The sequence below is a fragment of the Mytilus galloprovincialis genome, chromosome 14, assembly GCF_965363235.1.
Source record: "Mytilus galloprovincialis chromosome 14, xbMytGall1.hap1.1, whole genome shotgun sequence".
Lineage (NCBI taxonomy): Eukaryota > Metazoa > Mollusca > Bivalvia > Mytilida > Mytilidae > Mytilus > Mytilus galloprovincialis.
The window spans coordinates 8,083,598-8,101,353 of record NC_134851.1 but is presented as its reverse complement, the minus strand read 5'-3'; the positions used below and the strand labels follow the sequence as shown (position 1 = coordinate 8,101,353).

Sequence of the window (17,756 nt, the reverse complement as noted above, 5' to 3'; positions counted from 1 at the left end):
ACAACAGCCACTGTCCTACATGCTCTGGACGGCCAAATACAGAATATTGCGGGATTCGACATTCGTATGAGCTCGTTACCGTCCTCCTAACCGGGAACAGTGGTTTACATAATAAAATGAAAACATATACTAATCAGTTGAAAATGACTGAATTTATTTAAGAACTATACAAAGTAGAAAAAACAGCTAGCGAAATCAGCCATGGTAGGGTATATATACAAACAATAAAATAATATAAAACCAACAAACAATACACACAGTAAATATATTAGAGAACTCACAGTTACTGGTAGTTGAATAAGAAGTATTTATTATTAAGTGGGATTGCATTGTCGGTGTTAATCCGTAATGTTTTGAGATGAAAATGCCTTGATGTGATGAGGGTACAAAACATTTCTTCTGGTATTTTCAATTTTACAAAAATATATACCGCACTGTTAATACATATAAACAGGATAAAATCAAATCGAAATATATCAAAAAATTAAATCAGCTAGGAGGCATTACTATCAGTTTTTGTTAGAATGCTTATAATTAAGACAGGTACATGGGTTTTGAACATGTTGAAATCATAATTACTTATTAAAGATAGACGAATGCATCAATCATTATACAATTAAATTAAATATTTAAAACATTAATTTTGAATTTTGTGTTTGCATTGAAAAAAGTAAAATCACAAAAATACTGAACTTCGAGGAAGATCAATTGGGAAAGTCCATAATCACATGGCAAAATCAAATAACAAAACGCATCAAAAACGAATGGACAAGAACTGTCATATATATATAATTTTGATTAAAACATTTGTCTATAGATTACACAATAGATGGGTACTATTTTGAGGTAAGTCGAAATGTTTTCAACTCTTTAAAACAAATGTTAAAGGATACTTTCAAACAAAAATATCTACTAATGTATAAAACAGTGCATTATCAACTTTAGAAAAAAAAGCATATTTATTTAGATTTTTCAATATACACATATACAGAATTGTATTGACATTTATTAGATTAATTGCGTCATGTCTTTGCAAAACAAAATCTCTTGTATCACCAATTTAGGAAATGTGTGTGCTAAAAGGTAAACAATAACATGTAAGACGGAGACCTGTATAGGAACCATAACCAGCTAGTATCTTACAGTATAAACACCATAAATCAGTTAAAATACACGATGTTCATCATGTTATTATATTAGTATAAAAGTCAAATTAAAGCTTTGTACATATAATGTTGGCAAGTGTGTCTTAAACTCAAATGTTATAATTTCAATTTCTCAAATTGAATATGGTTATTACTTAAATAGTTTTCAATATCAGCTCTCATTTAAATACATAGAGATGCAACAGTGGAAGAATAAAATGAGTCAAAACAAATCTAGTAACGCATTTTCCACAATTTTAACATGTTTGCCTATGTTACTAAATGACTGAGCAATGGCCCTCAAGGTTGGTTTTAGACTGTGTATCCGACAGAACTTCTTGCACCATTCTTCTAAAATATCCTTATTCAGTCGTACCAAATCTCGTTCATTTTGCCTGTGGCTTATCCGCTCCCAGGTATGGAAATCCATGCCCAGTTCGATCAGGAATGGGAGAGATTTGTTTCCAACTAATGGAACCAGTCTGTCAATGTGTTCCTCTGTAGGTACTACATCCCACTTCTCTGGCTCCATGTCTGTAATGTACAATGTTAAAAAACTATGTATAAATTCAAAATTAAAAGATTTGTAGCATCAGTGAAGAGGTAGGGTAAGATAAACACAAGATAATCAAAGATATATATACATGATAATCACTTTTTGAAATCAATCATAATTATTAAGGTATGCTCATACGAAATTATTTATTCATTTATGCATACTATCACATCTGTTTACATCCATTCATTATTCTATTTTAGAAAAGAATATTTGACAAACATTTCTTATTATGTTCTCGTTTTCTTGCCATGTTTATGTCAGTGTCTCTTTGACTTGTATTTTGAATGTCATTTGGTATTTACTATCTGTTTATGACACATATTTCGATGGCACATTCAAAAATATGTACTACACATCATGCAACATACTGGCATATGTTTATTTTAACACCACCAATAAAGAGAAAGTTATAAACATATTATTGAACTGATATAAACGTATGCAGAAACCTTTCTAAGAATTGGAGTACTATATTTTGTTGGGATCTAACGGCCAGGTGCAAAACATAATATTGTCAAATTAAGATTTAGGAAAATATATCTAGGGGAACTAAACAGTTTAATTGGACAAAGACAGACACAATAGAAAGCAACATGCTAAATACACTTTAATGGTAAATCATATTAAAATAAAATATGTAAATTTTCTGAAAAGAGTGTGACAGACAATATAAGCGGTTACACATTATTCATGCTGTAAGTCTTTAATTGTAAGATTGAATCAAACTAGACCTACAGATGGGTGCAATCCTAACCTGTACAGCAAGTTAACTTGATAACCAGTCATTTGGACTGGTCAAAGTTAACCTGTGACCAAATTTAGGACTGCTCTGACTAGTCCTAGGACCAAAATCTAGTTAACTTGAAAAGCGGACTTGGTCCTAGGACTGTTTTTATGTCTGCCAAAAAGTTAACTTCGAAACAGGTCCGCTATTGATATAAGTTAACTTCGAACCAGTCCTGCCGTAAAGTTAACATAAGTTAACTTCGAAACCAGTCCTGCCATAAAGTTAACATAAGTTAACTTCGAGACCAGTCCTGCCACAAAGTTAACTTTTTGCTTTGACAAATCCGATCGAAACCAGACCTGTTCCCATGTTAACTTTTGACTGGTCTGCTCAACACTTAGTTAACTTTTGATTTTTTGATTTTTTCCTGCTAAAATGTAAATTATAAATTTTATAGTCGACGCCCGGCGAATAATCTTCAATAATTGAAGGAACGCAAGAAACTTAAAGAAGAGAAGAAGAACTTGTAACCAGGACCGCTCTACATCGATTTTTTAAAAATATTTTTTAATATCGTTGTTTCGTAGTATAAACATCGAAAATAAAGTAAAACTAATACTTCCGTTATATAAACAGGATTTAATACAAATATTTGAAAATAAAGTTCGCATAAAACGTTGCTTGAAACACAAATTTATCTGTGATCAAATTAAAAAACGATCTTGGTTACAATGATAACGGGCACTGAATATATATTCCAATACTTATCAAATTCAACCATATTTGCACTTTATTTATATGTATATCTATGAAAGGACGTATTTTACAGGAAAGCATCATTTTAACACATGACTACAAATTTTTGTTCGCATAAATTTAGGGTGCCATCATGTCCTCCTTTTATTCAAAATATTGATGCATAAAAAAATTTAGTTACGTTTTGATACCTCATGCTGACTTGTACAACAAAATTATTTGACCGCACTAACCAAAACTGACCATGTGTGCACTTTTATTTATAAATCTATATACCTGCATAGTAAATCAGCCATATTTTTTTTTAATTTTTGTTCGCATAAATTTAGGGTACCAGCATGTCCTCCTTTTATTCAAAATTTTGATACGTAACAAAATTTCAGTAGTTTTGATACCTCATACTGACTTGTACAACAACATTACTTGACTGCATCAACTAAAACTGACCATATGTGCACTTTAATTTGTAAATCTATATACCAGCATAGTAAATCAGCCATATTTGTTATGTCAGGATTCAATGTATATTACAATGGACAGCAATATTGCTATACAATAACAACAATTTTTTGTTTGCATAAATTTAGGGTGCCAGAATATGTCCTCCTTTTATTCAAAATATTGATACGTAACAAAATTTCAGTAGTTTTGATACCTCCTGCTGACTTGTGCAACAAAATTATTTGACCGTGTTGACCAAAACTGACCATGTGTGCACTTTTTTTTTTTATAAATCTATATACCCGCATGGTAAATCAGCCATATTTTTTAAATTTTTGTTTGCATAAATTTAGGGTATCAGCATGTCCTCCTTTTATTCAAAATTTTGATACGTAACAAAATTTCAGTAGTTTTGATACCTCATATTGACTTGTACAACAAAATTATTTGACTGCATCAACTAAAACTGACCATATGTGCACTTTAATTTGTAAATCTATATACCAGCATCATACCTGCCAAGTTTTCAAAATGCCCATGGGGGTTTTGCGTGCAAGATGGCTGCCATACTTCTAAAAAACCTTCAAGGAGGCCTTCAAATACAGTGTAATGTTGTTTTTTTGGCTTCTTCATACTTTTATAAGCCTCAATTCATTTTAAAATTAATTGTTTTGTTAAAATTGTGGACATAATTGCTCTTGAAAAATTTCAATTTGGGAGCCTCCATGGGGGAAATCCCCCGCAAATAGTGACAGTTGGCAGGTATGCAGCATAGTAAATCAGCCATATTTGTTATGTCAGGATTCAATGTACATTGTATATTACAATGGACAACAATATTGCTATACAATGACAACAATTTTTTGTTTGCATAAATTTAGGGTGCCAGCATATGTCCTCCTTTTATTCAAAATATTGATACGTAACAAAATTTCAGTAGTTTTGATACCTCTTGCTGACTTGTGCAACAAAATTATTTGACCTTGTTGACCAAAACTGACCATGTGAGCACTTTTATTCACAAATCTATATACCTGCATAGTAAATCAGCCATATTTTTTCAAATTTTTGTTCGCATAAATTTAGGGTGCCAGCATGTCCTCCTTTTATTCAAAATTTTGATACGTAACAAAATTTCAGTAGTTTTGATACCTCATGCTGACTAAGTACAACAAAATTATTTGACTGCATCAACTAAAACTGACAATTTGTGCACTTTAATTTCTAAATCTATATACCAGCATAGTTATTCAGCCATATTTTTTATGTCAGGATTCAATGTATAATACAATGGACAGCAATATTGCAATACAATAACAACAAATTTGTGTTCGCATAAATTTAGGGTGCCAGCATGTCCTCCTTTAATTCAAAATATTGATACGTAACAAATGTTCAGTAGTTTTGATACCTCATATTGACTTGTACAACAAAATTATTTGACCGTATCAACTAAAACTGACCATATGTGCACTTTAATTTGTAAATCTATATACCTGCATAGTAAATCAGCCATATTTTTTTTTAATTTTTGTTCGCATAAATTTAGGGTACCAGCATGTCCTCCTTTTATTCAAAATTTTGATACGTAACAAAATTTCAGTAGTTTTGATACCTCATACTGACTTGTACAACAACATTACTTGACTGCATCAACTAAAACTGACCATATGTGCACTTTAATTTGTAAATCTATATACCAGCATAGTAAATCAGCCATATTTGTTATGTCAGGATTCAATGTATATTACAATGGACAGCAATATTGCTATACAATAACAACAATTTTTTGTTTGCATAAATTTAGGGTGCCAGAATATGTCCTCCTTTTATTCAAAATATTGATACGTAACAAAATTTCAGTAGTTTTGATACCTCCTGCTGACTTGTGCAACAAAATTATTTGACCGTGTTGACCAAAACTGACCATGTGTGCACTTTTTTTTTTATAAATCTATATACCCGCATGGTAAATCAGCCATATTTTTTAAATTTTTGTTTGCATAAATTTAGGGTATCAGCATGTCCTCCTTTTATTCAAAATTTTGATACGTAACAAAATTTCAGTAGTTTTGATACCTCATATTGACTTGTACAACAAAATTATTTGACTGCATCAACTAAAACTGACCATATGTGCACTTTAATTTGTAAATCTATATACCAGCATCATACCTGCCAAGTTTTCAAAATGCCCATGGGGGTTTTGCGTGCAAGATGGCTGCCATACTTCTAAAAAACCTTCAAGGAGGCCTTCAAATACAGTGTAATGTTGTTTTTTTGGCTTCTTCATACTTTTATAAGCCTCAATTCATTTTAAAATTAATTGTTTTGTTAAAATTGTGGACATAATTGCTCTTGAAAAATTTCAATTTGGGAGCCTCCATGGGGGAAATCCCCCGCAAATAGTGACAGTTGGCAGGTATGCAGCATAGTAAATCAGCCATATTTGTTATGTCAGGATTCAATGTACATTGTATATTACAATGGACAACAATATTGCTATACAATGACAACAATTTTTTGTTTGCATAAATTTAGGGTGCCAGCATATGTCCTCCTTTTATTCAAAATATTGATACGTAACAAAATTTCAGTAGTTTTGATACCTCTTGCTGACTTGTGCAACAAAATTATTTGACCTTGTTGACCAAAACTGACCATGTGAGCACTTTTATTCACAAATCTATATACCTGCATAGTAAATCAGCCATATTTTTTCAAATTTTTGTTCGCATAAATTTAGGGTGCCAGCATGTCCTCCTTTTATTCAAAATTTTGATACGTAACAAAATTTCAGTAGTTTTGATACCTCATGCTGACTAAGTACAACAAAATTATTTGACTGCATCAACTAAAACTGACAATTTGTGCACTTTAATTTCTAAATCTATATACCAGCATAGTTATTCAGCCATATTTTTTATGTCAGGATTCAATGTATAATACAATGGACAGCAATATTGCAATACAATAACAACAAATTTGTGTTCGCATAAATTTAGGGTGCCAGCATGTCCTCCTTTAATTCAAAATATTGATACGTAACAAATGTTCAGTAGTTTTGATACCTCATATTGACTTGTACAACAAAATTATTTGACCGTATCAACTAAAACTGACCATATGTGCACTTTAATTTGTAAATCTATATACCCGCATAGTAAATCAGCCATATTTTTTCAAATTTTTGTTTGCATAAATTTAGGGTGCCAGCATGTCCTCCTTTTATTCAAAATTTTGATACGTAACAAAATTTCAGTAGTTTTGATACCTCATGCTGACTAAGTACAACAAAATTATTTGACTGCATCAACTAAAACTAACAATTTGTGCACTTTAATTTCTAAATCTATATACCAGCATAGTTATTCAGCCATATTTTTTATGTCAGGATTCAATGTATAATACAATGGACAGCAATATTGTAATACAATAACAACAAATTTTTGTTCGCTTAAATTAATGGTGACGGCATGTCCTCCTTTTATTCAAAATATTAATACGTAACAAAATTACAGTAGTTTTGATACCTCATGCTGACTTGTCCAGCAAAATTATTTGACCGCATCAACTTAAACTGACCATATGTGCACTTTAATTTGTAAATCTATATACCCACATAGTAAATCAGCCATTTTTTTTATGTCAGGATTCAATGTATAATACAATGGACAGCAATATTGCAATACAATAACAACAAATTTTTGTTCCCATAAATTTAGGGTGCCAGCATGTCCTCCTTTTATTCAAAATATTGATAGGTAACAAAATTATAACCACATAGTAAATCAGCTATATTTTTTCAAATTTTTGTTCGCATAAATTTAGGGTACCAGCATGTCCTCCTTTTATTCAAAATTTTGATACGTAACAAAATTTCAGTAGTTTTGATACCTCATGCTGACTTGTCCAGCAAAATTATTTGACTGCATCAACTTAAACTGACCATATGTGCACTTTAATTTGTAAATCTATATACCAGCATAGTAAATCAGCCATATTTTTTATGCCAGGATTCAATGTATAATACAATGGACAGCAATATTGCAATACAATAACAACAAATTTTTGTTCGCATAAATTAAGGGTGACAGGATGTCCTCCTTTAATTCAAAATATTGATACGTAACAAAATTTCAGTAGTTTTGATACCTCATATTGACTTGTACAACAAAATTATTTGACTGAATCAATTAAAACTGACCATATGTGCATGCACTTTAATTTGTAAATCTGTATACCAGCATAGTAAATCAGCGATATTTTATGCCAGGATTCAATGTATAATACAATGGACAGCAATATTGCAATACAATAACAACAAATTTGTGTTCACATAAATTTAGGGTGCCAGCATGTCCTCCTTTAATTCAAAATATTGATACGTAACAAAATTTCAGTAGTTTTGATACATCATATTGACTTGTACAACAAAATTATTTGACCGCATCAACTAAAACTGAGCATATGTACACTTTAATTTGTAAAGTTATATACCTGTATAGTAAATCAACCATATTTGTTATGTCAGGATTCAATGTACAATACAATCATGACAATGGACAGCAAGCAATATTGCAATACAATAACAACAAATTTGTGTTTGAATACATTTAGGGTGCTAGAATGTCCTCCTTTTATTCAAAATATTGATACGTATCAAAATTACAGTGTTTTGATACCTCATGCTGACTTGTACAACAAAATATTTTGAGCGCTTCCACCAAAACTGACCATATGTGCACTTAAACTTGTAAATCTATATACCATATATACCCGCATAGTAATTCAGACATATTTTTTATGTCAGGATTCAATGTATAATACAATGGATTGCAATACAATAACCAGCCAGCTGATAACAACAAATTTTTGTTTCGCATAAATTTAGGGTGCTAGCATGTCCTCCTTATATTCAAAATATTGATACGTAACAAAATTTCAATAGTTTTGATACCTCATGCTGACTTGTACAACAAAATGATTTGACCGCATTGACCAAAACTGACCATATGTGCACTTTAATTTGTAAATTTATATACCATGTATACCCGCATAGTAAATAAGCCATATTTTTTATGCCAGGATTCAATGTATAATACAATGGACAGTAATATTGCAATATAATAACAACAAATTTGTGTTCGCATTAATTTTGGATGTCAGCATGTCCTCCTTTTATTCAAAATATTGATACGTAACAAAATTTCAGTAGATTTGATACCTCATGCTGACTTATACAACAAAATTATTTGACTGCATCGACCAAAAACTGACCTGCATATGTGCACTTTAATTTAAAAATCTATATATATCCACATAGTAAATCAATCATATTTTTGATGTCTGGATTCAATGTATAAAATAAATGACCGCTGTTGGGATGGCGCCTAATTATGTCTGCTCCTGGCACTCCTGTGAACATGTTAGTAGGACGGCAAATGTAAGCAATAAGGAAAACAATTAATGCAATTTTTTTTCCGCATACATTGAGAATGTCAGCGTTTCATCTCTGTATTCATAATATTGAACAGTCACTAGGGTGTGTAAAACGAAACTATTAGGCCGCATCATCCAAGTACATGTCTACCAACACTGACATGTCTGAATTAATTTGTGATTTTTAATAAAAAATGTATTTGAGGTTCTCTTCTGGTAATAGTATACTGTTAATCTATTATGTCGGTTGATTGATTTTGTTTGTAGTTAAACGTCAAGTGACAACTATTTCATACATGTGCACAAATCTCTCGACAAATCTGACGAATTTGACGAGATTGTTGGTAGTTTTACCACATCGTACATATCCGGACACTGTACAACCGTACAATTTACGTTAGGATATTCTGCGGAAAAAGAATAGTAAATCCAATCCAAATAAGTAGAATAACAATGAAATATCCATGCATGTATAAATGCGTAAAGTTAAAATTTTGAAAGGACAGGTAAATAACGGGGAACGAAGTAACGTCGACAAAGATGTTGATATCCCATGAAATACGAATGTTGTTCCGATGCGTTGGATAACCCTAATTTCTATCCGCTTTCTAATTAAAAAAATATGATAGCTCTATGTAATTGACTAATGTTTATAAGAATATATAAAAAGAAAAAAAGAAAGAATTGTGTTGTTATTAATAATGTCTAGTAGAGTATAGCGAGTAAAGAAATTTGCTATCAGAGGCCTTCTTGGGAAGAACAATGCGAATGTTGTTTATACATATTTTAATAAAGCTCAAGTCTGATATGAAAAGTAGCAAAAACGATAACATTTCATAAGCAGACATGTCCCCAGGTCTGGTCAATAGCAGACTTGTCCACAGGTCTGGTCAGAAGCAGACCTGTCCACAGGTCTGGTCAGAAGCAGACCTGTCCACAGGTCTGGTCAGGAGCAGACCTGTCCACAGGTCTGGTCTGGGGCAGACCTGTCATCAGGACTGGTCAAAAGCAGACTTGTCCACAGGTCTGGACTGGAACAGACCCGTCGATAGGTCTGCAGCAGTCATAAAAAAGCGGACCGTAGGTCTGGTCCACCGTAGACGAAGTTAACTTGCTGGTCTGCTTAAAAATTCTCAAGTTAACTTAAAAAGCAGTCAGCAAGTTAACTCTAAGTTAACTTTTGTCAAGGTTAGGACCGCACCCATCTGTAACGATCTAGACAAATATGCGACGAACATATTTGTCGACAAATTGATAAACTATAGCGGAGAGTTCTCGCGTACTATATCTTAATTTGTTTTTACAATAAACGGACGACGGAACGGATAAGATGATAACACTCGTTGCTTTGGGATATAAGACCTCAAAGTTGTAGACTATCAAAAAGCCACAAAATAAGCCATTGAAAGTTGAAGATTAAGGACACAGATCCATTTGAAAGCAAGTGAGAACTGATATGATACAATGAACTATACATATATTGAAATTGTTTCACTTGTGGCACATGTTGTGTTATCTTAAGGAAGAAAACCGGTAATATGTTACATTCGATGATGTGACAACCAATAAACTCTAAATGGGATAGTTCAAAGTTTATAGTGGCAACCAAAATAATGGTAATTTATGTAAAATCCTTACTATATAAATGTTGATACATATAACTTACCAAAATCAATAAAATCACCTCTCACAATCTGTAAAAGATGATAATACAAGAAGTTGAAACAAAAGACACTCCCTTTGACATGTTTGATACATAAACACATCAACAGTTTGATATAGTTTATTACATAATATATGCAACTAATTTATAATAAAAGCAAACATTTGCTTTATAACTGGATTGAATAACTGTCAAATAATACAATTATAAACCAAAAATCCAATTATAAAGTATGGTCCAACTGTAACTTTAACATATAATTTAGATATCAATCTTAACTTATTCTAATGTTTGATATGTTGTATTTTACCTCGATTTATCTATTCTTCATCTATGTAACAGTTATAAACATTGTTGAACTACTGACAAAAGTTTTATACAATATCAGAGTTTACTACTTTTAAATATGTTATATTTTTTTTCATTTCTAAGTGAATATCAGGAGGTCATATGATCGTCATTATATAAACCGATTTCGTTGTTGGTTTAAATCCGTGATGATTAAACAAATGCTATTTTGAGATGAAAAACAGATATGACCGTTAATAGTCTGCTTTGAGATAAAAATCTAGCATTTGCATTTACAAAAAAGATGAATTATTTAAATACATTGTGCTTGTTTTTCTATTTCATTGTATATTATCATCTTGTAAATGGATGCTATTTCACTAACATTAAGATTTATGTTACCATTATTGTGTTGGAACGCTTTGGTGTAAACCTTTGACTATTTAAGTGGGAGACGATTATAATAATGTTTGTTGCTTGATCTGGTGAAAGTATAAGATTTTATTTCTGTATTTTTATCATAAACGATATAAGAAATACAAATATAACTGAATTGACAGTACACGTGTCTATTGATGTTTCACACTTAATATTAACCTTGCAAAGTGTATGGATGTTTCCTTTTCCAGCTGCTTCAATTGCATTTTTCAATTCTTTAAATGTCACCGCATGACTATCCCTGCATTGTCGAATAACTTCTAAATTCCATATCTTTGGATCCCCTGTATCTACTGTGTTATCAACGTCTGTTGCCGACACTCCAAAATGTATTGCCAGTTCTCTGACGTCATTACTGTTGTACATTAATGACAACCGACGTAAATGTAGATCTGATGGTAACTCTTTCAAAAACTCTTCATTTGTAACTGTTATAACGAAAATATAGGAATCAAATGCAAACATAAACATAAAATAGTCAAAAAGTTAAAGGTTGATTTAAATAAGATACAAATGAAAGCACATATAACTTTTGGAGAAGTCAGAGACATGTCTAAACTACATGAGATTCATACATGTATCTGTTGCTTACTTTGACAAAGTAAAGCCTTAAGATTATAGGTTCTACAATGACAGTGATATTACTTCGTACAAGACATCGTAATGATTTAATCTTAACCCCAAGAATGAATAAACCTCTTTGAATTATAATTTTTACAAAATGGAAGGTCTTTCTGTAAAAAAAAATCAACGCATACGATACCCAGTCTAAATAAAAAGTCATTCAGGGCATGCAAAAGTACCCTTGTAAGGTCATGAGTTTCCATAATTAAAATGCAAACGTTTTATCGCGCGTTATTGCCAAATGAGGTGTTTCATTCCAAATTTTCATCTATGAATAATTTTGGATAGGAACAGTCATTTCCTCCTTTTTTTAGACTGAAATATTCAAAAACTTTTTATTTAAGTAGTTTTTTGTGTTCATGAGCAAAAATTTGTGCATGGTAAATTTCGTGTAAAACCAAATAACAAACATGTGTTAACAGATTTGAATTTTGCAATTATAAATCATACGTCTCCTTTTTCTCTATGGGATACATCATGTACTTTTTAAGGAGCGAAGAGCGGTGTTTGGGTGATATAAAATCTTATCCTGATTCTCATTCTTCAAAGCAAAAATTGTACTACCAGATAAAAAAAAATGAAAACAAAAATTCGCAAACTGTGTAAAAAAAATAATATATTCTCTGTACATAGTTGATTTAAACTTAAATCATACAAATAAACTAGGTGATTAATTATTTTTCTCTTTACTTTTACAGCCGAATGTAAATATAAAATGTAATCATGTTTCTCAACCTAGTTTGGTGTATCAAAATGTCTGCTAACCAGTGGAATACAGTCTGTTGTATACATATTGATCCCTCTGCCATTAAATATCTTGAAGTGAAAGCATTCATGTTGGTAGAAATGAATACCAAAAGAAGTTGATTAAATACGGGGATATTGATACCGTTTCCATTTATTTTTTTATTTTTAAAAATTGATTGTATGGCAAATGTTATTCTGTAGTTCATTTCATTGACATTAGTTTTTTAGCTGCACTAAGTGTTTCTGTTGTTTCGTTGTTTTCCTCTGATATTTTGTGTTTCCCTCAGTTTTAGTTTGTAACTCGGATTTGTTCTCTCTAACCTGGACTCGAATAATACATGAAATAAAAAACAACACTTTCTTTAAAGTCAGAATACAATACCTGGACACCCCGGTTCACATCTGTCTTCGTCGTGCTAGAAAAGAAAAACAAGTTTTTCTGCATCGCTTAATTAAAATAAACAACCTTAAATTTATTATGGTCATATCAAAGAAAGATGCATATAAAATAATTACATTGGCAGGTATAGCTGAAAGAATATAAACATTACTGAAGCAATACATACCTTGTTTGATTTATAACAGAATGTGATACTGAGTACAGATATAGGCCTTGTCAGACTTCGGCTGGTTTGTAGTGTTGTTTAAGGACTTGACTACTTAATCATGTTAATGTTTACCATCTTTACTGTTATCGTTTCACATTGCTATGTCTTAGATGCTAATTTAAAAAATCAATAACCAGGTTTATTTTGTTTTCCGTTTCTAATATAAGTTTGATACGATTCTTACCTGTCCTTGTATCCAAGATTTGATCATGTGTATTGGGTGTTCAATGCCATGAGAAGGACATCTCCAGATGTTGCTCACATGTGCAAGACGTTCAAATGATATTATGCATGGCTTATCTGGTGAACTACAGCACACACTGGTCATAAAGTATGCATCACAAGTATGACTCTGATCGCTACTTGTTCTGATATACAACTGACTTATTTTCTCCAAGGCAGATGCTAAACATTCATTGATGCTGGAAGCTAGATCCCTCATTATGAGTGCGTTTGTTCTGGCATGAACAAGACGGACAGTTATCCTGTCATCTTCACAAAGAATGTACATATCCAAGGAAGGATCAATCGTGAACACTCCTGACCTGTGGAACAGCATGTCCCTTTTGGTCTGTCCATATGTCTTCACAGACCAAACAGATAAGCAGTAACTTATAAATCGGAAGGATAATGCAGGAGGTATCATCAATGATGACGATTGAAAGGCTAAAGCGATATTTCTTGTTGTGATGCCAGCTGATTGAAGGTATCCAGAATCATCTACAGCTCGTACCATACTTGCAACATAGTAGAAGTCGGCAGGTATACGCATTCGGCTAAAATCGTATCGTTTTGGTTCTACCAATATATCCAGATGAGTCATGACAGCAAGCAGATAATATTTTTCTTTGTTGAATTTGGCATATTTCTTTCTCTTCCAAACTTCGTGTATTGCTTGTTTTAATACCACCCCTTTCATCCCCATTGCATCCCATATTTCTTCTCTGTTTCTGTCTCCTTTACAAAAGCGCCTGTCTGTTACAATTGATTTAAATGCATCGATGAGAAGGGTTGGTGACAAAATAATACGGTCGTCCAATTTAAGTTCAACAAAGTACAGTAACTTGCCTATTGAATGTTGAAATTTCAGAAAAACCTTCAACTCATCTTCGGATAACGGTCTAATAGGCTGTAATGAGTTTATTTTCTTTAGATGCTCTAGTGTAATCAACGGAATGTTGCGTTTAATCAGCGATGCAAATTCTAACTCTAAAGGGATAAAGCATTTAGGAAGAAGTTCACCCCATGTTGGTTGATTCTCTGATTCGCATATGATAACTTCCTTTATCTTCTCCATTTCTTTGTCCTTTTTGTCTTTAGCATTGACAAATATTTTATCCTCAATCACCAAATGCTTTCCTAATGGCGTTTGTTGAAACATCTTGTCGATTTCTGCAAATATTTCATATCGTCTCTTTTCAACATCATTCTAAAAAAACCAAAATAATATTTTTACGCAAAACTTTCTATTTGACCACAAATAACTGTTAATGCAATTGCTAGTATTAATTATAAGATACACATTGAAAATGTATAGTTAAAATCACACATTTACCTGCAAAGAGGCATTGTAAAATGGTGATGATGAAATTACAGTAAATTATTTATTTGTTTATGTAACAACTATATGAATCAAAGTCAAAACCTTCCACTATTCTAATTGACGGTAAACCACTATAAAAGCACTGTAACATACTTACAGCTTTAACCTGATCTTTGTGCGTTAAAACCACCATAATTTTAGGAAATCCCTGATTACTTCCATTGCAGTATGTTACAATGGTATTGATCCAGAAAAGCAGATAATCTGTAAGAATAAACAGGAAAAAACGAATAATACATTGGTGAACACTGAAATGACGGAAATAAAGACGTAATTGCTTTCCATTCCAAATACAAATTCTCCAATAATGAACATGATGAAATAAATTCGGTATTAGTTTATACATTTATGGAATACTATATTGCAATTTTGTGTTTTCATCTTAATAACTACTTCACGATAGTGTTTATTCAAAAATTAATATATATATATATATAAATACCTCTTGCTGTTTTATGTTGACCCTTTCCTGGAAGATACTGCTCATACGGGCAGGGATCATCTAGTTTTCTACTTCCATCTAATACAACCATGTAAATAGCTCTGTATGTTAAAAATGTCTGATGAGTTGAATAGAACACGTCCTGCCCACCGATATCCCAGATAATTATAGGTGCTATTTGTTTGGTGTGTAACTTCTTTTTACCGACTTTAGAAGACTTCTCTAAGAACTTTTCTTTGGTAATTGACACTTTGACTTCTTTGACTTTTTTGGAAATTCCAAAAATGCTTTTTAGCTTTCTTATGACTCCAGGTTTAGTAACAGTTTCTATATGCATCCCGTCAGAAAAACCCAAGTTCGTACGAGAACCATCTGAGTCATCATATTGAGTGGCATTATCAAGAAAGAATTCATCGATATCTTTCTTTCCCGGTGATTTAACATTTTTGTTTGCCAAAAAAACTTCTTTTTGGACTAGTTCGTCACTCTTTCTAGATCCAACTGAATTTTTCCTGCTCGTAATCAATACACCAAGCTGTTCTTCTGAAATAGGAAGTTTGTCTTCTATGCTTGTCTCATACTCGTCATCGTTGTATTGTGTTTTGATTTTCATTTCAGACCCATCATCTTATAACTGTTTGCTCATAGGTTCAGCTTTACTTCCAACATCAACTGGTAGAGTAGTAAATTGATGCTCAGACTGCAATATAACATTTTCCGATTGAGATCTTCTCTGTGTTGTATCATACGTTATTGTTCCATTTGATTCTTGTCTTATATTTTCGTCGCCGGTCGGTGATGATTTAGGTTCTGCCATGTCTAGAACATCTTTACTCTTTGAAGTACCAGCCTCTAATTTAACACCTTTCTTTATTGTGTCTTCGTCTAAGTGGGATGTGTGAGAGGTTATTTCTTCTAGGTATATATCTAAGATTAGAGATAAATCGGATATATACCAACAATCAAAGCAAAGAAACATTTCCATACATTTCAACTAATTTTTACCAGTCATGGTTATATATAAGAGTAAGTGCTTTATAAAGATCTAATCTGTTTAGATCAAATACGTTTTCTTTAAATCCAATGAAATTAACAGAAAACGATACATGACTAGATTTGTTATTGCGAGCAAAAACGGATGGTACCCTTCCCCCTAATTGCCAGGGTAGCGGTAGTCATGTGGAAAATTCTCAAATCGAACTGCTGCTGCATATTGTGCTTCCTTCAAAGTATACCTACATATAATATGTAATGTCTCTTAAATTAATATAAATATATTTTAGTATAAAGTTTTATCAAGTTAAGAGCATTTTGACATTTTGACTTTTGGCAATTTGTATACACACGTTTAGCATCACCACACAGATTGAAAAAAAAATGATTGCATGTGATAAATAAAAGCCAATATGACTTATTATATATTTGTGTGATGCCACAATTGATAATAACTATCTTACAGACCAAAAAACACATGATCATATGGTCTTCAAATGAACTCATCATATATGTTTAGGGGATAACAAACCAATATGTCTACACAGTGCCGCTCGATTCCAAAAAAAGTTTAAAAGGCCAACAAACTTTTAGTAGATAACAAACCATCATGTTCTGACCCTTCATGTGTTGTGTCTGACGTCAATGTAGCGTTTGAATTATGTCTTGGGTTCTCTTTGCTTCCCGGCAATGATATTGTTCGTATTTCGACTGGTACTTCTTGTTTAGTTGGTGTTGTTTTATCTATCTTAACAGGTTTTTTTATTTTGTCTTCTTTCAGAAGGGATCTGCTAACTGTAATATCTTCTAAGGAGAAATCTAAAATAGATAGTTATAATAAAATCATTTAAGGATGTTCGCTACTCTGTTAAAAATTAACAAGCTTTTTAAAAGACTATTATAAATTGATAGTATATAAATAAAGAAACTAAAAAAGTAGAAAAAAATGGAGGGGCCGTGTGCTCGTTTTCGAGATATAAGCCATTGAAAATTTAGCAGGAAATTATTCTCTCTAGATTTTTCATATATTTAACATTGGCACCTTATTTGTTTCAATCACTATGAAAAAATAACAAGAATTTTGTAAAATTTTGAAATATGGCTTTTTTAACTTTATGTAATACAATTATAAAAAGAAAAGTAGGGGTTAGTGGGCAAATTTGTTTAATGACAATACATGGATAATACCAGAGGATTCTGAAAATCTGGCAAAAAGTCAAAAAGTGGAGGAGCAAACATCCTTAATTGTATAAAATTTGGTCAGCGTACACTTCTACCAT

The 17,756-nt window shown here is 31.9% G+C and overlaps 1 protein-coding gene across 1 annotated transcript; it reads right to left on the bottom strand.

Annotated features, from left to right (window-relative positions):
* Positions 1 to 811: 811 nt before the first annotated feature.
* Positions 812 to 15,237, bottom strand: LOC143058799 (uncharacterized). Its single transcript, XM_076232244.1, has 6 exons — positions 15,139 to 15,237; positions 13,623 to 14,867; positions 13,213 to 13,246; positions 11,619 to 11,887; positions 10,737 to 10,764; positions 812 to 1,679 (listed from the first exon to the last, which is right to left on the bottom strand). Exons 1-6 carry the CDS (start codon positions 15,172 to 15,174, stop codon positions 1,369 to 1,371), a joined length of 1,923 nt encoding a protein of 640 aa, XP_076088359.1. The 5' UTR covers positions 15,175 to 15,237; the 3' UTR covers positions 812 to 1,368.
* Positions 15,238 to 17,756: the final 2,519 nt, after the last annotated feature.

Excerpts from the sequence above, each read along its gene's own strand:
- LOC143058799 (XM_076232244.1), bottom strand. The coding sequence starts at position 15,174 with ATGGTGGTTTTAACGCACAAAGATCAGGTTAAAGCT. Across the intron at positions 11,888-13,212 it reads ATGTGAACCGGGGTGTCCAG|TTACAAATGAAGAGTTTTTG; the intron begins GTATTGTATTCT and ends TCGTTATAACAG. Across the intron at positions 1,680-10,736 it reads AGGTGATTTTATTGATTTTG|ACATGGAGCCAGAGAAGTGG; the intron begins GTAAGTTATATG and ends TGTACATTACAG.